Raw genomic sequence first — 23637 nt, forward strand, 5'->3', positions numbered from 1 at the left:
GGTGAAACCATGCAGGTGTGTGTGTCAGGGGGAGGGGGGCGCATCACAGGTGAAACCAAACCATGCAGGTGTGTGTGGGGGGGGGGGGGGGCGCAGCACAGGTGAAACCATGCAGGTGTGTGTGGGGGGGGGCGCAGCACAGGTGAAACCATGCAGGTGTGTGGGGGGGTCCATACCTCCTGGGAAGTGTTCATTGATAGACCAGTTGTCCACCTGGAGTGTGGCGTTACCCCCGTTTCTGGTAAAGCGTACAACATGGTACAGCCCGTCATTCACTGGTGTGCTATTCTCTCTCACGCTGATGTCCATTGTGCCGATGTTAAACGTCACACCAATCTTCCCTTGTTCCTAGAAGAAAAAACAAAATCATTCATTTAGTGATTTTTAAAACATTTATTTCGGAAACATTTTTTCCTGTGATGGACTTTATGTTGTTGTTGATACATGACTGTTTGTCGCAGTACATCGATTGTTTTGTTCAAAATACTCCAATCTTATTGCTAAGAACGAGGTGATCGAATGAATACATGCTAAAAGTGTATAACTTTATTGCTTAGAGTCTGTGGAATGTCACTGGAAGAATCAAAGAAAAACTAAGGAATTCAAGGTTTAATTCTCTAGCTCTCTTCATTTATTATTCAGTCCTTGAATAATCCATTATATTAACCTTAAAGGCCCCCTTCTGCTGGATAACACACACACACACACACACACAAACACACCCACATACAAACCCACATACAGTATATATATATACCTGCAAAAATCAATGGTGTTGAATAAGCCAGAGTAAACAGAGATAAGCTAGATTAATGAGCAGTGAAGGCTCACAGAGTCACATGTTGGAAGAGATCAGATGTCAACGGGCAGGTGACCAATTCCACCTCCTCACTCCAAACCAACCTCCTCACTCCAAACCAACCTCCTCACTCCAAACCAACCTCCTCACTCCAAACCAACCTCCTCACTCCAAACCAACCTCCTCACTCCAAACCAACCTCCTCACTCCAAACCAACCTCCTCACTCCAAACCAACCTCCCCACTCCAAACCAACCTCCTCACTCCAAACCAACCTCCTCACTCCAAACCAACCTCCTCACTCCAAACCAACCTCCTCACTCCAAACCAACCTCCTCACTCCAAACCAACCTCCTCACTCCAAACCAACCTCCTCACTCCAAACCAACCTCCTCACTCCAAACCAACCTCCTCACTCCAAACCAACCTCCCCACTCCAATTCCACCTCCTCACTCCAAACCAACCTCCCCACTCCAAACCAACCTCCTCACTCCAAACCAACCTCCTCACTCCAAACCAACCTCCTCACTCCAAACCAACCTCCTCACTCCAAACCAACCTCCTCACTCCAAACCAACCTGTGATCATCAACCGACCAGGGAGCAACCTGACTCTGTAGTGGCTAATGGGTAGAACTAAATGTCACCATCTGGATGGAGAAGTATTACTAGTTCTATGGCATCTCCTTTAGCATTTTGCCAATCCGAAAGAATCTGATCCACACCACATTCAATATGTCAAAATCAGTCAATTATCTGCAGTTCTGGTGATACTGATAATAACGTTCCAAAATGTTCCACTAACGCTTATCAGCATCAAGTCAAATTGTATTTGTCATATGTTTTGCAAACAACATGGGTAAACTAACAGTGAAACGCTTACCTACGGACCCTTCCCAACAATGCAGAGAGAAACTTAGAAAAATAATAGAAAATAGACAAAAAATTAACACATGGAAAAATACACATTTAGTAACAATAAATTGGCTATACACACGGGTGGAGGTACCGAGTCGATGTGCAGGGATACGAGGTAATAATATGGCTATATACATGGAGTACCAGGTAATAACATGGCTATATACAGGGAGAACCAGGTAATAACATGGCTATATACCGGGAGAACCAGGTAATAACATGGCTATATACAGGGAGAACCAGGTAATACCATGGTTATATACAGGGAGTACCAGTACTGAGTCGATGTGCAGAGTACCACGGAATACCATGGCTATATACAGGGAGGACCAGGTAATAACATAGCTATATACAAGGAGTACCAGGTAATAGCATGGCTATATACAAGGAGTACCAGGTAATAACATGGCTATATACAAGGAGTACCAGGTAATAACATGGCTATATACAGGGAGTACCAGGTAATAACATGGCTATATACAAGGAGTACCAGGTAATAACATGACTATATACAAGGAGTACCAGGTAATAACATGCCTATATACAGGGAGTACCAGGTAGTAACATGGCTATATACAGGGAGTACCAGGTAATAACATGGCTATATACAGGGAGAACCAGGTAATAACATGGCTATATACAGGGAGAACCAGGTAATAACATGGCTATATACAGGGAGTACCAGGTAATAACATGGCTATATACAGGAAGTACCAGGTAATAACATGGCTATATAGAGGGAGTACCAGATAATAAAATGGCTATATACAAGGAGTACCAGGTAATAGCATGGCTATATACAGGGAGTACCAGTACAGAGTCGATGTGCAGGTGTACGAGGTAATAACATGGCTAGCTACAGGGAGTACCAGTACAGAGTCGATGTGTACAAGGTAATAACATGGCTATATACAGGGAGTACCAGTACAGAGTCGATGTGCAGGTGTACGAGGTAATAGCATGGCTATATACAAGGAGTACCAGGTAATAACATGGCTATATACAGGGAGTACCAGGTAATAACATGGCTATATACAAGGAGTACCAGGTAATAACATGGCTATATACAAGGAGTACCAGGTAATAACATGGCTATATACAGGGAGTACCAGGTAGTAACATGGCTATATACAGGGAGTACCAGGTAATAACATGGCTATATACAGGGAGAACCAGGTAATAACATGGCTATATACAGGGAGAACCAGGTAATAACATGGCTATATACAGGGAGTACCAGGTAATAACATGGCTATATACAGGAAGTACCAGGTAATAACATGGCTATATAGAGGGAGTACCAGATAATAAAATGGCTATATACAAGGAGTACCAGGTAATAGCATGGCTATATACAGGGAGTACCAGTACAGAGTCGATGTGCAGGTGTACGAGGTAATAACATGGCTAGCTACAGGGAGTACCAGTACAGAGTCGATGTGTAGGTGTACAAGGTAATAACATGGCTATATACAGGGAGTACCAGTACAGAGTCGATGTGCAGGTGTACGAGGTAATAACATGGCTATATACAGGGAGTACCAGTACAGAGTCGATGTGTAGGTGTACGAGGTAATAACATGGCTATATACAGGGAGTACCAGTACAGAGTCGATGTGTAGGTGTACGAGGTAATAACATGGCTATATACAGGGAGTACCAGTACAGAGTCGATGTGTAGGTGTACGAGGTAATAACATGGCTATATACAGGGAGTACCAGTACAGAGTCGATGTGTAGGTGTACGAGGTAATAACATGGCTATATACAGGGAGTACCAGTACAGAGTCGATGTGCAGGTGCACGAGGTAATAGCATGGCTATATACAGGGAGTACCAGTACAGAGTCGATGTGCAGGTTTACGAGGTAATTGAAGTAGGTACAGTGGGGAGAAAAAGTATTTGATACACTGCCGATTTTGCAGGTTTTCCTACTCATGTAGAGGTCTGTAATTTGTATCATAGGTACACTTCAACTGTGAGAGACGGAATCTAAAACAAAAATCCAAAAACAAAAAACTAAAACAAAAGTTAATTTTTAAGTAATTAATTTGCATTTTATTGCATGACATAAGTATTTGATCACCTACCAACCAGTATTAATTCCGGCTCTCACAGACCTGTTAGTTTTTCTTTAAGAAGCCCTCGTGTTCTCCACTCATTACCTGTATTAACTGCACCTGTTTGAACTTGTTACCTGTATAAAAGACACCTGTCCACACACTCAATCAAACAGACCTAAGGACACCAGGGATAAAATTGTAGACCTGCACAAGGCTGGGATGCGCTACAGGACAATAGGCAAGCAGCTTGGTGAGAAGGCAACAACTTTTGGCACAATTATTAGAAAATGGAAGAAGTTCAAGATGACGGTCAATCACCCTCGTTCTGGGGCTCCATGCAAGATCTCACCTCGTGGGGCATCAATGATCATGAGGAAGGTGAGGGATCAGCCCAGAACTACATGGCAGGACCTGGTCAATGACCTGAAGAGAGCTGGGACCACAGTCTCAAAGAAAACCATTGGTAACACACTACGCCGTCATGGATTAAAATCCTGCAGCGCACGCAAGGTCCCCCTGCTCAAGCCAGCGCATGTCCAGGCCCATCTGAAGTTTGCCAATGACCATCTGGATGATCCAGAGGAGGAATGGGAGATGGTCATGTGGTCTGATGAGACAAAAATAGAGCTTTTTGGTCTAAACTCCACTCGCCGTGTTTGGAGGAAGAAGAAGAATGAGTACAACCCCAAGAACACCATCCCAACCATGAAGCATGGAGGTGGAAACATCATTCTTTGGGGATGCTTTTCTGCAAAGGGGACAGAACGACTGCACCGTATTGAGGGGAGGATGGATGGGGCCATGTATCGCGAGATCTTGGCCAACAACCTCCTTCCCTCAGTAAGAGCATTGAAGATGGGTTGTGGCTGGGTCTTCCAGCATGACAACGACCCGAAACACACAGCCAGGGCAACTAAGGAGTGGCTCCGTAAGAAGCATCTCAAGGTCCTGGAGTGGCCTAGCCAGTCTCCAGACCTGAACCCAATAGAAAATCTTTGGAGGGAGCTGAAAGTCCGTATTTCCCAGCGACAGCCCCGAAACCTGAAGGATATGGAGGAGTGGGCCAAAATCCCTGCTGCAGTGTGTGCAAACCTGGTCAAGAACTACAGGAAACCTATGATCTCTGTAATTGCAAACAAAGGTTTCTGTACCAAATATTAAGTTCTGCTTTTCTGATGTATCAAATACTTATGTCATGCAATAAAATGCAAATGATTTACTTAAAAATCATACAATGTGATTTTCTAGATTTTTGTTTTAGATTCCGTCTCTCACAGTTGAAGTGTACCTATGATACAAATTACAGACCTCTACATGCTTTGCAAGTAGGAAAACCTGCAGAATCGGCAGTGTATCAAATACTTGTTCTCCCCACTGTATGTACATTCAGGTAAGGGTAAAGTGACTAAGCAACAGGATAGACAATAATCCCCTTCCTCTAGCTTCTCTTCTCTCAACCTGTTGTTACTTCCCTCATACTTCCTCTGTAGTTAATCAAAGCTGGAATCACCTCCTCATCTGTATACAGATCAGAGTCTATGGCCAGAAGATAAATAGTATCGAGGGAGATGTGTTGTGCATTCATCACCACTGATCAGAGAAAGACCTGGGTGGATTCTAGGCCAGGGCTCTCAAGTTCGTTTAGAAGACATCGTACAGAAAGTAGAAGATGCAGTACAGCGTCACTACAGTCATTTGGCCAGTAATTACTGTAGGATTGAGATTTATTAATAAGGAATAATTATATCTAATAACTTATTTGAAATAATGCAAATGTTCTAACTTTTGTATGCTATCTTTTTGACCATACAGCTTCTATAAGGGGTCTGAATTTTAAATGCACATGAAACTTCGAACAGGATGTATTTCTGTGTAACTTCCTCTTCGTGTATTTAAACTGAGGGGAACATATGGAGTTCTTAGATAACTCACATGATCAAAACGGGTGGAAACACAGAAAAATACATTTAGTCAGATCTTTTTCCCCGCTCTTTATGAAATTGGAATCAAAAGCGAGTCAGTGTATTTTTACTTTTTGATCACAGGCTTTCCTCTCGCTGGTTTCAACATTATGGTAACATCAAAGAGCATGGTTTAAATACCACCCACATGTTTACACCCGCAAGCAAATCTTACCGTTTTGCACACAGCTTTAATTTAGTCTGAATCCTTCCCTCCTCTCTCATAGTACTACATGTTAAAGTGATTCTCATTCAATAAAACATTCAGAGATGGGTTTAATCTATAAAGTCACGGAAGCTTCAAATCTCCAAAATAGTTTATTCCCAAAATATGTTGAAAATGTGTTGTTTCCAAAGCAGTCAAATATCTTGTTGTGATGACAGTGATGATATGTAATGATAAGCTTATTAAAACGCCTCCTCATTGAATTGTTCACTGTGAATATCCTTAACAAATTTAAAAAATAAACAACATAATTAGCCATGAAATATGGGTAGGCTTCAAGGAGCATCAGGGGACTCCTTTAGAACAGTGAATGAAACCAAAGGGAACACTCCATCACCATAGCCCCTTTGAGATATTCCCCTAATGGAGCTGCCATTTAACGCGCCTGACTCCGCGGCAAGATAAAAGACAGGCGCATAATAGTGATCCATATCCCTTTGAGCGTGGCAGTGTGCTGAAGCGCTGAACACACAGAGATGGCAGGGTGATTCCATGGTATCACCTGCACAAATTGATAAGTGTTTAAGAAATGAACAAGGCGCTCTGTGAGAGAATGGCGTGTAAAACTGCTGATAACATAATGGGAGGTTTGTCTGTAGAGATGGGAGCCGAGAGGGAAAATAAAAGCAGAGATGACAAGTGTTTCATCAATGAAAGGCTGGGGTTAGAAAGAAGTCAACGAACAATACAAACAGTTCTTCAATAGCAGCACAAACAATTTTCCAGCAAAGAGTGGAAACGTTTTTGTAACGTTTGGCCACATTACAATAATGAAAGTTGATTATACCGTAGTGTGATTATGAAAACGTACTTTTCAGAGAAATGAAGGGTGAGTCAACATCTTGCATTGGGTATGAGGACATTTGATTACATTAGTTCGTAATGGCAGTTACTCTGACCAAAGCCCACCGTGTTATTGACCTTTTCAACACACACGAGACACATTGTACAAGGACAAAATGGTGTCCCAACTGACCTATTATACAAGACATAGCATTGCTAACTGCCATAACAGGTAATAACAGTTTAGTGTAAAACAGACCCATTGTGGACGTCTTGGCGAGAAACATTCGTACAAGCAATTGTCTCTCATGGCTTGATTTATTATTTGCTTTAAAAATACAAAATTGACAAGAATTTTTAACAATTATCAACAAAATGTGAAAACCAAAAGGTATAAAAAACCCTAGTATTTTCACAAAGGTAATTTAACTAATGCTATAAAATTGAGACATGTAAGGTTGGTAGTTTGATGTTCAGACAGAGAGAGGTATTTTCAGATTCAAGCTCTAGCCCAAGTGGTGACAGAATCATTTTTACCAAAGAGGAGCATTATTATTAACAAAACCAGAAGTACCAAAAAAGAGCATTTAACTCACCTCAACAGTATGCACCTATTTAGGAAGCACAAGTGGGAGCCACAATTACGGGCTTAAACTAGGTATTAGGGGTTTAATCTAGGTATTATGGGTTTAATCTAGGTGTTAGGGGTTTAATATTTGGTATTAGGGATTTAATCTAGGTATTAGGGGTTTAATCTTTGGTACTAGGGATTCAATCTAAGTATTAGGGGTTTAATCTAGGTATTAGGTGTTTAATCTAGGTATTAGGGATTTAATCTAGGTATTAGGGGTTTAATCTAGGTATTTGGGGTTTATTCTAGGTATTTGGGGTTTAATCTAGGTATTTGGGGTTTAATCTAGGTATTTGGGGTTTAATCTAGGTATTAAGTAAACAATAGAGAAGTAAAGAATAAAAATAAAAATAAAAATAACTTCAGCGAGGCTATATGCAGTACAAAATCAATGTGCGGGGGCACCGGTTAGTCGGGCTATTTGAGGTAATATGAGATTAGTTAAAGTGACTATGCATAGATGATAAACTGGGAGTTGCAGCAGCATAAAAGAAGGGTTGGCGGGCGGGGGGTTCCAGGTGGCGCAGCGCTCTATGGTAATGCATCTCAGTGCTAGAGGCATCACTACAGACACCCCCGTTCGAATCCAGGCTGTATCACAACCGACTGTGATTGGGTGTCCCCGGGTTTGGCCAGCGTAGGCCGTCACTGTAAATAAGAATTTGTTCTTAAAGGCTACATGCGTTTGAATAGGTCCTGTTCTACGATCATGTGTTTGAATAGGGCAGACTGTGGCTCATTTCATTTGTTTTCTTCAGGGAATCTGTGAATTAAGGTTATTACATGCAAGAAATTGACAATAAACTGAAGATCTCGTACAACGTTATGTACTACTCCCTTCACAGAACAGCTCAAACTATCTCTAACCAGAATAGAAAGAGGAGTGGAGGCCCTGGGGCACAACTGAGCAAGAGGACAAGTACATTAGAGGGTCTAGTTTGAGAAACAGAACTGTCAGCTTCATTAAATTGTACCCGCAAAACACCAGTCTCAACTTCAACAGTGAAGAAGCGACTCCGGGATGATGGCTTTCCAGCAGTTTCTCTGTCCAGTGTCTGTGTCCTTTTGCCCATCGTAATATTTTATTTCTATTGGCCAGTCTGAGATATGACTTTTTCTTTGTAACTCTGTAAATTACGTATTTCATTATTATTATTTTTTTTAGATCTGCAAAAATGTCCAAAAAAACATTTTTTTTTTTGCTTTCACATTATGGGGTATCGTGTGTAGATTGCTGAGGATTTTTTATTTTTTTATCTCATCCATTTTAGAATAAGGCTGTAACTGTCACGTTCTGACCATAGTTCTTGTGTGTTTTGCTTGTTTTAGTGTTGGTCAGGACGTGAGCTGGGTGGGCATTCTATGTTGTGTGTCTAGTTTGTCTGTTTCTATGTTTGGCCTAATATGGTTCTCAATCAGAGGCAGGTGTTTTGTGTTGTCTCTGATTGGGAATCATATATAGGTGGCTTGTTTTGTGTTGGGGTTTGTGGGTGGTTGTTTCCTGTCTCTGTGTTTTCTCTGCACCAGCTAGGACTGTATCGGTTTGCCACTTTTTGTTATTTTGTATTTGTAAGTGTTCTCTGTTTATCGTTTAATTAAACATGTTGAGCACTGGCTATGCTGGTGTGGGTCCGATCCCTGCTACACCTCCTCTTCTCTTGAAGAGAAGGAAGGCTGCCGTTACAGAACCACCCACCAATCTCGGACCAAGCAGCGTAGCAATGGGCAGCAGCGACAGCAGCAGCGAGTTAAGGAGTGGACATGGGAGGATGAGCTGGATGGAAAAGGACCCTGGGCAGAGCCAGAGGAATGTCGCTGCCCTAAAGCAGAGCTGGAGGCAGCAAAAACAGAGAGGCGGCATTATGAGGCACTAGCAAGGCAGAGCGGCTGGAAGCCCGAGAGGCTCCCCCCAAAATTTATTGGGGGGGGGGGTTAAAGGGGTGTGTAGCTAGGTCAAGTAGGAGACTTGAGCCAACTCCCCCTGCTTACCGCAAGGAGCCAAGGATGGAACCAGAGCCAGTGAGGGTGGTATTGGAGGTGAGCGAAGTAGAGACTGTGAAGGATCTAATGGGGAAATTGGAGGAGAGAGAAATGAGGGATTTGCTGGTTTGGTGCATGAGGCACGACATCCGCCCGACGGAACATGTCGGGGATTTAATGTCACGTGAGTCAGCTCTCCATACTCGTCCTGAGGTGCTGGCTAGCCGTCTGGTGAAGACTGTGCCAGCCTCATTCACCAGGCCTCCTGTGCGCCTTCCTAGCCCTGCACGTCCTGTGCCAGCTCAGCGCACCAGCTCTCCTGTGGCAGCCCCATGCACCAGCTCTCCTGTGGCAGCCCCATGCACCAGCTCTCCTGTGGCAGCCCCATGCACCAGCTCTCCGGTGCCAGCTCAGCGCACCAGCTCTCCTGTGGCACCCCCATGCACCAGCTCTCCTGTGGCAGCCCCATGCACCAGCTCTCCTGTGGCAGCCCCATGCACCAGCTCTCCTGTGGCAGCCCCACGCACCAGCTCTCCTGTGGCAGCCCCATGCACCAGCTCTCCTGTGGCAGCCCCATGCACCAGCTCTCCTGTGGCACCCCCATGCACCAGCTCTCCTGTGGCAGCCCCATGCACCAGCTCTCCTGTGGCAGCCCCACGCACCAGCTCTCCTGTGGCAGCCCCATGCACCAGCTCTCCTGTGGCAGCCCCATGCACCAGCTCTCCTGTGGCACCCCCACGCACCAGCTCTCCTGTGGCAGCCCCATGCACCAGCTCTCCTGTGGCAGCCCCATGCACCAGCTCTCCTGTGGCAGCCCCATGCACCAGCTCTCCTGTGGCAGCCCCATGCACCAGCTCTCCTGTGGCAGCCCCATGCACCAGCTCTCCTGTGGCAGCCCCACGCACCAGCTCTCCTGTGGCAGCCCCATGCACCAGCTCTCCTGTGGCAGCCCCACGCACCAGCTCTCCTGTGGCAGCCCCATGCACCAGCTCTCCTGTGGCAGCCCCATGCACCAGCTCTCCGGTGCCGGCGCCACGTACCAGGCCTCCAGTTCCAGCACCCCGCACTCGCCTTGAGGTGCGTGCCCTCAGCCCAGTACCATCGATGCCAACACCACGCTCCAGGCTTCCTGTGCGTCTCCAGAACTCTGTTCCTCCTCCACGCACTCTCCCTGTGGTGCGTGTTTCCAGCCCGGTACCAGCAGTACCGGCACCACGCACCAAGCCTCCTGTGCGTCTCCAGAGCCCTGTACGCACTGTTCCTTCTCCCCGCACTCGCCCTGAGGTGCGTGCCCTCTGTCACCAGCTAGGACTGTATCGGTTTGCCACTTTTTTTATTTTGTATTTGTAAGTGTTCTCTGTTTATTGTTTAATTTAACATGTTGAGCACTGGCTATGCTGGTGTGGGTCCGATCCCTGCTACACCTCCTCTTCTCTTGAAGAGAAGGAAGGCTGCCGTTACAGTAACATAACAAAACTTGGACAAAGTTAAAGGGTGTGAATACTTTCTGAAGGCACTGTATGTGTGGTAGCCGACTAAACTTTACTCCACGGCTACCTGCAGGCCTACTGTATTTATCTTTTAATGCAGTCACCTCGGTTTTAATTTGAAGAATATTTTTATCCTTCGCTTGTATGTCACAAGCGAAGCAATACAAAAACGTTGTATTTGTCCTCAACTTCGTTTTAAAGTTGTCGGCGGTCACAGAGAGACAGATTAACATCTTGATGTTTTAGTGGGGATCCGGTAGGAAAAAACGCATCCAACACCGAGCTTTTCTAGGAGTGGTCGGAGGCAGGTGGTAAAATATCGACCACTATTCCGTTTATATTGTAACCTAACTTAACGTAACATATAATACTAAATGGAGTACCACAGATTTACGTGCAGAGTAATAGGAATTGCCCTGAGAGCTCGTTGGGAGAGAAAACAAAATGGATCTGAACATTACCTGGAATCTGAGAAAAGGTTACTAGTCAGGAGAAGGTCAGTTAAATGTATCATTAGAATAAGATAGAATGAGAGAGAGACGAAGAAAGAGAGAGACGAAGAAAGAGATAAAAAGAGAGAGATGAAGAAAGAGATAAAAAGTGAGAGAGAATGAGAAAGGGAGAGAGCATGAGAAAGAGAGAGAAAGAGAGAGAGAATTAGAAAGAGAGAGAAAGAGAGAGAGAGAATGAGAAAAAGAGAGAGCATGAGAAAGAGAGAGAGAGAATGAGAAAGAGAGAGAAAGAGAGAGAATGAGAAAAAGAGAGAGAATGAGAAAAAGAGAGAGAGCATGAGAAAGAGAGAGAAAGAGAGAGAGAGAGAGAATGAGAAAAAGAGAGAGAAAATGAGAGAGAGAGACAGAACAAGAGGGTGAGATAGAGCACAGAATCATACTCAATTAAATGAATACTTAAAGACAACTTCACGTCTTCCACATCAGCCGACTCAACACTGCATCGCAGCAAAACAACTTTCAAGCTCACTTTCAAGCTCAACAACTTTCAAGCTCGTGACTGCTGATGTGACAATCAGCAGTCACTCCCTTAACACTCACAGAGAGGGGGAATGAACCAGCAGTCACTCCCTCAACACTCTCACAGAGAGGGGGAATGAACCAGCAGTCACTCCCTTAACACTCACAGAGAGGGGGAATGAACCAGCAGTCACTCCCTCAACACTCTCACAGAGAGGGGGAATGAACCAGCAGTCACTCCCTCAATACTCTCACAGAGAGGGGGAATGAACCAGCAGTCACTCCCTCAATACTCTCACAGAGAGGGGGAATAAACCATATGCTATCATCCACTAACCGTCTCCAAACTGGCATCAATGGGAGATGAAGAATAGACATTCACATACTAACACTCAGGAGCTCCCGTGGCTGTGGCTTATGGAGATATCAAAGGTGTTGATGAGGCAGAACGAGCCTTTTAATTCACTGTCTGCTGTTGCTGTTGTTGCTGCTGCTGCCACTGTGACTGTGCTTGCCAAGCCAGGCAGTATACTGCAAACACAGACAGATGCCAGGCCATTTTAATCTGCTGAGAACTTGCTGGATCGACAGTCCTCGAGAGAAAAGGAATGGAGGGAGAGAAACGGTGAGATGGAAGGAGAGAGAGAGAGCTATAGAGAGCGAGATGGGGGAGAGAGAGAGAGCTATAGAGAGCGAGATGGGGGAGAGAGAGAGAGAGAGAGAGAGAGGAGAGAGAGAGGAGGGATGAAGAGACAGGTAAGAGTGAGAGAGCTGGATGGAGAGGTGGGAGAGTATTCGAAATGACCTTGTATTAAATCTGAAATGCTGACCATAAAGTATGGTTTACACAGGACAAGACAGGACAAGACAAGACTGGACAGGACAGGACAAGGCTGGACAAGACAGGACAAGACAGGACAAGACAGGACAGGACAGGACAGGACAAGACAGGACAGGACAAGACAGGACAGGACAAGACAGGACAAGACAAGATTGGACAGGACAGGACAAGACAGGACAAGACAGGACAGGACAGGACAAGACAGGACAGGACAGGACAGGACAGAACAAGACAGGACAAGACTGGACGGGACAGGACAAGACAGGACAGGACAGGACAGGGCAGGACAAGACAGGACAGGACAGGACAGGACAAGACAGGACAGGACAGGACAGGGCACTCACTGTCGCTGACACACACAGGCAGGTACTGAGAACAAAGATATGTGCTCCATCATCATAACTGATATTCAGCTATAATGCAAGTATCGCTATTGACAAAGCTTATCATTTCTAAGCTCTTCCTTACATTGTGGACGGCTGGAAGTTATATCAAACTGGGGATGAAAACTATCCCTGAAGAAATCTCATTCTAGGTTCCTTTATCAGCACTGTATTTATTCTACCTGACGTAGATCTGCCAATAGGTTTGTTCAGGAGCGGTGTGAATACGCTGTCATTTTAATCTATTTTTTTCTCCTATTTGAGTCATGATTGTGTTAGCACCACATACAGAGTAGCATTCATTCAAACTCACTCTTCTCTTCCCTGCAATTTCTCCCTGTCAACACTGTGATTTGTGGAAAGAAATCAGAAAAGAGATCAAGTAAGTTCTGCAGCTTAAGTCAATGGGTTCATTTGAATGACCAGGAAAATATTGACAGCTACAGCTGAATACTGAAATGGGTGCATTTGAATAACCAGGTAAATATAAACAGCTACCGCTGAATACTGAAATGGGTTCGTTTGAATGACCAGGAAAATATTGACAGCTACCGTTGAATACTGAAATGAGTTCGTTTGAATGACCAGGAAAATATTGACAGCTACCGTTGGATACTGAAATGGAACACAGATCTGAGAAGAATATAGTGCCATATTTATTTTTGATTTAAAACTTCTACACTTTTTGCTACTTGTTATTAAGGTGAAAACTGCATTGCGCCTTCAGAGAAGTTTAGTAGTGATTAATAATGTGTTGTTCCTATTGATCTCTTTTGCAGTGACGGCCAATTCAGGGGCTCCATTCAACTATACCTGCATTGCAGTATTGACACATACAGTTGAAGTCGGAAGTTTACATACACCTTAGCCAAATACATTTAAACTCAGTTTTTCATAATTCCTGACATTTAATCCTAGTAAAGATTCCCTGTTTTAGGTCAATTAGGATCATCACTTTATTTTAAGAATGTGAAATCTCAGAATAATAGTATTTCAGCTTTTATTTCTTTCATCACATTCCCAATGGGTTAGGAGTTTACATACACTCAATTAGTATGTGGTAGCATTGCCTTTAAATTGTTTAACTTGTGTCAAACGTTTCGGGTAGCCTTCCACAAGCTTCCCACAATAAGTTGGGTGAATTTTGGTCCATTCCTCCTGACAGAGCTGGTGTAACTGAGTCAGGTTTGTAGGTCTCCTTGCTCGCACACACTTTTCCAGTTCTGCCCACAATTGTTCTATGGGATTGAGGTCAGGGCTTTGTGATGGCCACTTCAAAACCTTGACTTTGTTGTTCTTAAAGCCATTTAGCCACAACTTTGGAAGTGTACTTGGGGTCATTGTCCATTTGGAAGACCCATTTGCGGCCAAGCTTTAACTTCCTGACTGATGTCTTGAGATGTTGCTTCAATATCTCCACATCATTTTACTGCCTCATGATGCCACCTATTTTGTGAAGTGCATCAGTCCCTCCTGCAGCAAAGCACCCCCGCAACATGATGCTGCCACCCCCGTGCTTCAGTTGGGAGGGTGTTCTTCAGCTTGCAAGCATCCCCCTTTTTCCTCCAAACATAACGATGGTCATTATGGCCAAACAGTTCTATTTTTGTTTCATCAGACCAGAGGACACTTCTCCAAAAAGTATGATTTTTGTCCCCATGTGCAGTTGCAAACCATAGTCTGGCTTTTTAATAGCGGTTTTGGAGCAGTGGCTTCTTACTTGCTGAACGGCCTTTCAGGTTATGTCGATATAGGACTCGTTTTACTGTGGATATTGATACTTTTGTACCTGTTTCCTCCAGCATCTTCACAAGGTCCTTTGCTGTTGTTCTGGGATTGATTTGCACTTTTCGCAACAAAATACGTTAATCTCTATGAGACAGAACTCGTCTCCTTCCTTAGCGGTATGGCGGCTGTGTGGTCCCATGGTGTTTATACTTGCGTACTATTGTTTGTACAGATGAATGTGGTACTTTCAGGCATTTGGAAATTGCTCCCAAGGATGAACCAGACTTCTGAGGTCTTGACTGATTTCTTTAGATTTTCGCATGATGTCAAGCAAAGAGGCACTGAGTTTGAAGTTAGGTCTTGAAATACATCCACAGGTGCACCTCTAATTTACTCAAGTTATGTCAATTAGCCTATCAGAAGCTTCTAAAGCCATGACATAATTTTCTGGAATTTTCTAAGCTGTTTAAAGGCACAGTCAACTTAGTGTATGTAAACTTCTGACCCACTGGAATTGTGATACAGTGAATTATAAGTGAAATAATCTGTCTGTGAACAATTGTTGGGAAAATTACTTGTGCCATACACAAAGTAGATGTCCTAACCGACTTGCCAAAACTATAGTTTGTTAACAAGAAATTTGTGGAGTGGTTGAAAAACGAGTTTTAATGACTCCAACCTAAGTGTATGTAAACTTCCGACTTTTACACTTTGTAAAAATGAGAGAACAGTTTAGGGCCCTGTAAAACTATAAAGTATTCCCTCAGAGACATAGTCTCCCAGTTTGCCGATAAAGACAGGTGTGATTAGTTGAATTTCTAACGTTGGGTCATCGCAATCGATGGACATCCAAACAAGCAAAATACAACATTCTTAAATTTTGACAAAATGCTCATATAATGTTTAAAGATCTGAAATGTTGACCACTGCCTTGCTTTACCAAAATCATGAAAAATATGCTGTATTTTATGAGTGGGGATGTGTATTCAACACTGGAAAGGTAAGAACATGGTAAACAGCCAACAAAAACAGGTGGAAAGCTGCATTCTAATATGGCGACGGGAGTATGGACGAGTGGGTGTGTTGAAGGAGTGGGTGTATGAAAAGCAAATCAGCTAATTGGCATCTGGTGCTTTTTCCTGGGCAGCTGTATCACAGTTAGCTAACATGGCAAAAAAAGATTCTCACATGATTTTATTTCAAACAATTTAGATGCCACTTTGATACAAAAAGTATCAGTCAAAGGTTTGGACACACCTATTTATTAAAGGGTTTTTCTACATTGTAGAAAAATAGTGAGGACATCAAAACTACGATATAACACAGATGGAATCACGTAGTAACCAAAAAAAGATGTTAAACAAATGAAAATATTTGTTATATTTTAGATCCTTTAAAGCAGCCAATCTTTGCCTTGATGATAGCTTTGCACAATCTTGGTGTTCTCTCAACCAGCTTCATGAGGTAGTCACATGGAATACATTTCAATTAACAGGTGTGCCTTGTTAAGAGTTAATTTGTGGAATTTATTTCCTTCTTAATAAGTTTGAACCAATCAGTTGTGTTGTGACAAGGTAGGGGTGGGAAACCGAACATTGCTCTATTTGTAAAAAGACCAAGTCCATATTATGGCAAGAACTGCTCAAATAAGCAAAGAGAAATTCCAGTCCATCATTACTTTAAGACATGAAGGTCAGTCAATCTGGAAAATTTCAAGAACTTTGAAAGTTTCTTCAAGTGCAGTCACAATAACCATCAAGCGCTATGATGAAACTGGCTCTCAAGAGGACCACCACAGGAAAGGAAGACTCAGAGTTACCTCTGCTACAGAGTTCACTAGAGTTACCAGCCTCAGAAATTGCAGCCCAAATAAATGCTTCACAGAGTTCAAGTAACAGACACATCTCAACATCAACTGTTAAGAGGAGACTGCGTGAATCAAAACTTCATGGTCGAATTGCTGCAAAGAAACCACAACTAAAGGACACCAATAAGATTAAGAAACTTGCTTGGGCCAAGAAACACAACAATGGACTTTAGACCTGTGGAAGTCTGTATTTTGGTCTGATGAGTCCAAATGTAAGATTTTTGGTTCCAACCGCCGTGTCTTTGTGAGACTCAGAGTAGGTGAACGGATGATCTCCGCATGTGTGGTTCCCATCGTGAAGCATGGAGGAGGAGCTGTGATGGTGTGGGGGTGCTTTGCTGGTGACACTGTCTGTGATTTATTTAGAATTCAAGGTGCACTTAACCAGCATGGCTTCCACAGCATTCTGCAGCGATACGCCATCCCATCTGGTTTGTGCTTAGTGGGATTATCATTTGTTTTTTAAGAGGACAATGACCCAACACACCCCCAGGCTGTGTAAGGGCTATTTGATCAAGAAGGAGAGTAATGGAATGCTGCATCAAATGACCTGGCCTCCACAATCACCCAACCTCAACCCAATTGAGATGAGTTGGACCGCAGAGTGAAGGAAAAGCAGCCAACAAGTGCTTAGCATATGTGTGAGTTCCTTCAAGACTGTTGGAAAAGCATTCCAAGTGAAGCTGGTTGAGAGAATGCGAAGAGTGTGCAAAGCTGTCATTCTATCGGAAGAGCTAGCTGAGTTCTATCATAAGGACTGACTGAGTTCAATTAGATGGACTGGCTGAGTTCTATCGGAAGGGCTGGCTGAGTTCTATTGCAAGGACGGCACACTAGTCACCATTGGTGGTGGCCACCATTTCAAGTAATTCACTAGATGACAGAGATCCAAATCAAATCAAATGTTATTTGTCACGTGCAACGAATACAATGGGTGTAGACCTTACCATGAAATCTTTACTCACGAGCCCTTCCCAACGATGCAGAGATAAAAACTAAATAATAATAGTGGCACAAGAGGAATAGAATGCACAATGGAGCTAAATGCAAGGAGTACCAGAACCGGATCAAGGTATCTGAGGTAGATAAATGCAAGGAGTACCAGAACCGGATCAAGGTATCTGAGGTAGATAAATGCAGGGAGTACCAGAACCGGATCAGGGTATCTGAGGTAAATAAATGCAGGGTAAAGTCACTGGGAATCAGGAAAGATAACAAAAAGACCAAAAAATAATAGAGTAACAGCAAAATATAATGAGTGTGAAAGTGTGTGTATGTTGTGTCGGTATGCTTGTGGTGAATGGTGATATGTGTGAGTTTGTGTGAGTGTCAGTGTAGTGTGACTGAGTGACTGAGTGAGTGAGTGAGTGAGTGAGTGAGTGAGTGAGTGAGTGAGTGAGTGAGGGAGTGTGTATATAGTGTGTCTACAGTGCTTTTGGAAAGTATTCAAAACCCTTGACTATTTCAACATCCAAATCCTCTGCAATCTACACACATAATACCCCATAATGACATTAGTGAAAATAGTTAGTCTGAAATTTTAACAAATTATAAAAAATAAAAAAACTGAAATAATTTATTTACATACAGTTGTAGTCGGAAGTTTAGATACACCTTAGCCAAATACATTTAAACTCAGTTTTTCACAATTCCTGACATTTAATCCAAGTAAAAATTCCTTGTCTTAGGTCAGTTAGGATCACCACTTTATTTTAAGAATGTGAAATGTCAGAATAATAGTAGAGAGAATGATTTATTTCAGCTTTTATTTCTTTCATCACATTTCTTTCATCACATCCCAATGGGTTAGAATTTACATACACTTAATTAGTATTTGGTAGCATTGCCTTTAAATTGTTTAACTTGGGTCAAACGTTTCGGGTAGCCTTCCACAAGCTGGGTGAATTTTGGCCCATTCCTCCTGACAGAGCTGGTGTAACTGAGTCAGGTTTGTAGGCCTCCTTGCTCGCACACGCCTTTCCAGTTCTGCCCACAATTGTTCTATGGGATTGAGGTCAGGGCTTTGTGATGGCCACTCCAATACCTTGACTTTGTTGTCCTTAAGCCATTTTGCCACAACTTTGGAAGTGTGCTTGGGGTCATTGTACATATGGAAGACCCATTTGCGACCAAGCTTTAACTTCCTGACTGATGTCTTGAGCACTTTCTTCAATATATCCACATAATTTTCCTGCCTCTTGATGCCATCTATTTTGTGAAGTGCACCAGTCCCTCCTGCAGCAAAGCACCCCCATAACACGACGCTGCCACCCCCGTGCTTCATGGTTGGGATGGTGTTCTTGCAAGCATCCACCTTTTTCCTCCAAACATAACGATGGTCATTATGGCTAAACAGTTATATTTTTGTTTCATCAGACCAGAGGACATTTCTCCAAGAAGAAAGCTATATGGAAGCCTATTGGTCCCCCTGATAGTATAAAGTGTTTTGTCTTTCAAACCCTCTCCTTCATATGCTTATATTTACCTGCCTTGATTCCTGTCAGGCTCTCTGGGATCTGTCCATCAAAACCAGGGGAATGACAGGTAAAGAGGACAAACAGCTCTGAGACGGACAGGGGCGTGGCCTAAGGGAGCTGATGTGGTTTAGAGGTTTTTACCTTAGTTGACACAATAAGGCTGTCAGTTAGAATGATTGCCTGTATCTTATACCTGTTAACTTTACTTGTACATCCTATAGACGAGGACAATTCTGAGTAGGATGAAAACACTGTTTCAGGTGTTATTGAAATCAACCAATCGATGATCAGGGATTTCAATGTTGATCTTGTCTTGTCTTATCTTTGCCTGACGCTGTATCCAGTTGTGGCTTGTTTATTCTCTTTTTATATTGCTATGGAAAAGAAGATAATGAGTGATTTACTGTATATAATGGTGAGAGGTAAACACACACATAAACACACACACACACACACACACACACACATACACTCACACGCAATGCAGTCATAAAAGCTGTAGAGAACAAAAAAGATTCACTATCTCCCTCTCCTCCCTCTTCTCCCTCCCTCCCAGTTCAATTCAAAGGGCTTTATTGGCATGGGAAACATATGTTTACATTGCTAGCTCTGCAGATGGCCTTGCCAGTCTGTTCATTATTGTTGGTGTGGTTGCGGTGACCTGTAGCATCAAACTTCATGCTGTCCTCCTCGTCTCCATGACTGCCTGGACATTACTGGGAATACTTTGGACTTCTAATTACCTGATGGTCTGTCTGACATAGAAAGTCAGTGAGAGAGGAGCAGCATTTTACTAAAAGAAAAAAGGTGGGAGTACACACCCCTGCTGCCAACCCTTAGACTAACATAATTAGATTTACAGAGTTAGACTTACAGAGTTAGACTTACAGAGTTAGACTTACAGAGTTAGACTCACAGTTAAACTCACAGAGTTAGACTTACGGTTAGACTTACAGAGTCAGACTTACATAATTAGACTCACAGTTAGACTTACATACTTAGACTCACAGAGTTAGACTTACACAGTTAGACTTACACAGGTAGACTTACACAGTTAGACTAACAGAGTTAGACTTACAGTTAGACTTATATAGTTAGACTCACAGAGTTAGACTTACAGAGTTAGACTCACAGAGTTAGACTTGCTGAGTTAGACTTACATAGTTAGACTCACAGAGTTAGACTTACAGAGTTAGACTCACAGAGTTAGATTTACAGACTTAGACATACTGCTGGCCGCTGTATATTTACTTAGAAAAGTTTAGAGTATCTGTGAACAACTCAAAACACCAGCAATCTCCCCCTGCCACATATACCTGGACTTAAATCAACTGAAATAAACCGGCGAGGCGATATTTCGAGGCGGTAAATAACACACATTACCTTGGCAACAGCAAGAAGGTAACAAGCTTTCGCCAGCGACTGGGCTTTGTGATATTAACATGAGTAGGGCAGAACACACACAGACCTGCACTTACACCTCTCCCTTCACCCTGACCATGTCTGAATTCCATTAACACACACACACACACACACACCACACACCACACACACACACCACACACACACACACACACACACACACACCACACACCACACACCACACACCACACACCACACACCACACACCACACACCACACACCACACACACACACCACACACACACACACACACACACACACACACACACACACACACACACACACACACACACAACACAGACCACACACCACACACATCACACATCACACACCACACACCACACACCACACACCACACACCACACACCACACACCACACACCACAGACACACACTCAACTTCCATGTCTGATTATTTAACGATATAGCATAAATGACATGATGTTAATGAGATAATGAGAAAAAAACTATACTCCACCATTGATTGAAGTTAGTGGGCTAGTACCATGTAAAGATTCAGATGAACAGAGTTTGCCTTTGTAATAAGAAAGGTGCTGTGTTTCTAGCAATCGCCTCGTACTGTTGACATCTCATTGCACTGCTTGGAAAACCCAGACTAACATTACGGTAGACTCAATAAGCCTTTTACACAGTTGAACCAAGCTTGTTGTCTACCCTACTCTCCTATTCACACTCCTATACGAGTCTGATTACTATTAAAACTTCAACTGAACTGCCAGTGTTCTCGGATTTCATAACGCTCTCTTTTAGACAATTCACAAAGTCAAAGCTGACATGGAAATGCTGCCCTTTCTGGACCGTCGCTATATCTGGACCATCGCTATATCTAGATGGGCTAAAAGCTCCTCTCTGTATTTTGGGAGTGGAAATACATATTCACTTACATATCCATCTCTATGGAAGAGATAATTCATCTGAGTCGTGTTAAGGGATGGACAGATGCTTTTATTGATGCTTGGCATACCATAGACTATCTCATAATAGCACAGTTTATCAGGTGGATGATTTGCTCTGCTTTGAAACTTTACCTTGGACAAGATGTAATATTAAATATCAAGTCATGTCTAGTTATCAGTGTCAAGTCTACCTGTTCTGAAATCTTACATTTGGCGTACTTTGTCACTGTTGAGAGTGGCCATACTAATCCAATGAATATTTCATATTTTAGGCACATCTGTCCTTATATGAGGCTAGATCTGAGCCACATGTCTGTTCAACATATTGTCCTGTAGAGCACATTATCCACTCTGACTGTGATTATTACTGTCTGGGTGTCATCTCTAGTTCGGCATTCACACAGACACACTCCAACTCCATCTGAAGGTGTCGTCAGGTCAGGGGTCACTGTGAATAAACACATCAAACAAATAATTTCTGAGAAAAACCCTGTATCCCCCCCCCCCCCCCCACTCACCCCGACCTCCTGCTGTTAGCCAATTGGAAAGGTGAAGGGGAGTCAGACGGACAGACAGCAATTTGGACTAAAACATATTCTGCCCCACTTTGGGATGAATACATTTTGCCCCCTGCCTATGTGCCAAAAAGAACATCTTTGGGCTTGAAAAAATTGCCTGTTTTCTTTCTTCCTTTGTTGGGAAAGTTTGATGGTGGTGGACAGGTTGGAGGAGATGAAAGGGGGAGACAGAAAGAGGGAGAATAAAAGTGATCCATTGAAAGTCAGAGGACACAAGTTTATCCCTCCATGCACTCTTGAAGCAGTGTCTTCTGGGATACGCCTACAGCTGCTGACATCTCGGCCATCATCACAGTGACAGCTGCTTATACAAATCTCCTCTCAGAAGCTAGCGGCCATGTTTAAAAAAATGATGAGTCGTTCAAACGCTCCTCTCAAGAGTTGATGACATCACTAGAGCTTCAGTTGTGAGCCTGTTATTATCATCACCATAGATAAAACATAACGTAGACGGGGCCTGCTATTATCATCACCATAGATTAAACGTAACGTAGACAGGTTCTGTTATTATCATCACCAGAGATAAAACGTAACGTAGACTGGGCCTGCTGTTATCATCACCAGAGATAAAACGTAACGTAGGCAGGGCCTGCTGTTATCATCACCAGAGATAAAACGTAACGTAGACAGGGCCTGCTATTATCATCACCAGAGATAAAACGTAACGTAGACAGGGCCTGCTATTATCATCACCAGAGATAAAACGTAACGTAGACAGGGCCTGCTATTATCATCACCAGAGATAAAACGTAACGTAGACTGGGCCTGCTATTATCATCACCAGAGATAAAACGTAACGTAGACTGGGCCTGCTATTATCATCACCAGAGATAAAACGTAACGTAGACTGGGCCTGCTATTATCATCACCAGAGATAAAACATAACGTAGACTGGGCCTGCTATTATCATCACCAGAGATAAAACGTAACGTAGACTGGGCCTGCTATTATCATCACCAGAGATAAAACGTAACGTAGACAGGGCCTGCTATTATCATCACCAGAGATAAAACGTAACGTAGACAGGGCCTGCTATTATCATCACCAGAGATAAAACGTAACGTAGACTGGGCCTGCTATTATCATCACCAGAGATAAAACGTAACGTAGACTGGGCTTGCTGTTATCATCACCAGAGATAAAACGTAACGTAGACTGGGCCTGCTATTATCATCACCAGAGATAAAACGTAACGTAGACAGGGCCTGCTGTTATCATCACCATAGATAAAACGTAACGTAGACTGGGCTTGCTGTTATCATCACCAGAGATAAAACGTAACGTAGACAGGGCCTGCTGTTATCATCAACAGAGCTAAAACCTAACGTAGACTGGGCTTGCTGTTATCATCACCAGAGATAAAACTTAACGTAGACAGGGCCTGCTATTATCATCACCAGAGATAAATCGTAATGTAGACAGGGCCTGCTATTATCATCACCAGAGATAAAACGTAACGTAGACAGGGCCTGCTGTTATCATCAACAGAGCTAAAACCTAACGTAGACTGGGCTTGCTGTTATCATCACCAGAGATAAAACTTAACGTAGACAGGGTCTGCTATTATCATCACCAGAGATAAATCGTAATGTAGACAGGGCCT

At 43.2% G+C, this 23637-nt stretch overlaps 1 protein-coding gene across 1 annotated transcript in view; it reads right to left on the minus strand.

The window, feature by feature from the left end:
• The window catches only part of LOC129813206 (neurexin-3a-like), a 789442-nt gene that overhangs the window by 119573 nt on the left and 646232 nt on the right, over positions 1-23637 (minus strand). The window contains exon 21 of the mRNA XM_055865477.1: positions 177-348. Within this exon, the coding sequence (XP_055721452.1) occupies positions 177-348 (172 nt within the window). The remainder of the gene's footprint in view (positions 1-176; positions 349-23637) is intronic.

The sequence above is a fragment of the Salvelinus fontinalis genome, chromosome 16 (assembly GCF_029448725.1).
Source record: "Salvelinus fontinalis isolate EN_2023a chromosome 16, ASM2944872v1, whole genome shotgun sequence".
Lineage (NCBI taxonomy): Eukaryota > Metazoa > Chordata > Actinopteri > Salmoniformes > Salmonidae > Salvelinus > Salvelinus fontinalis.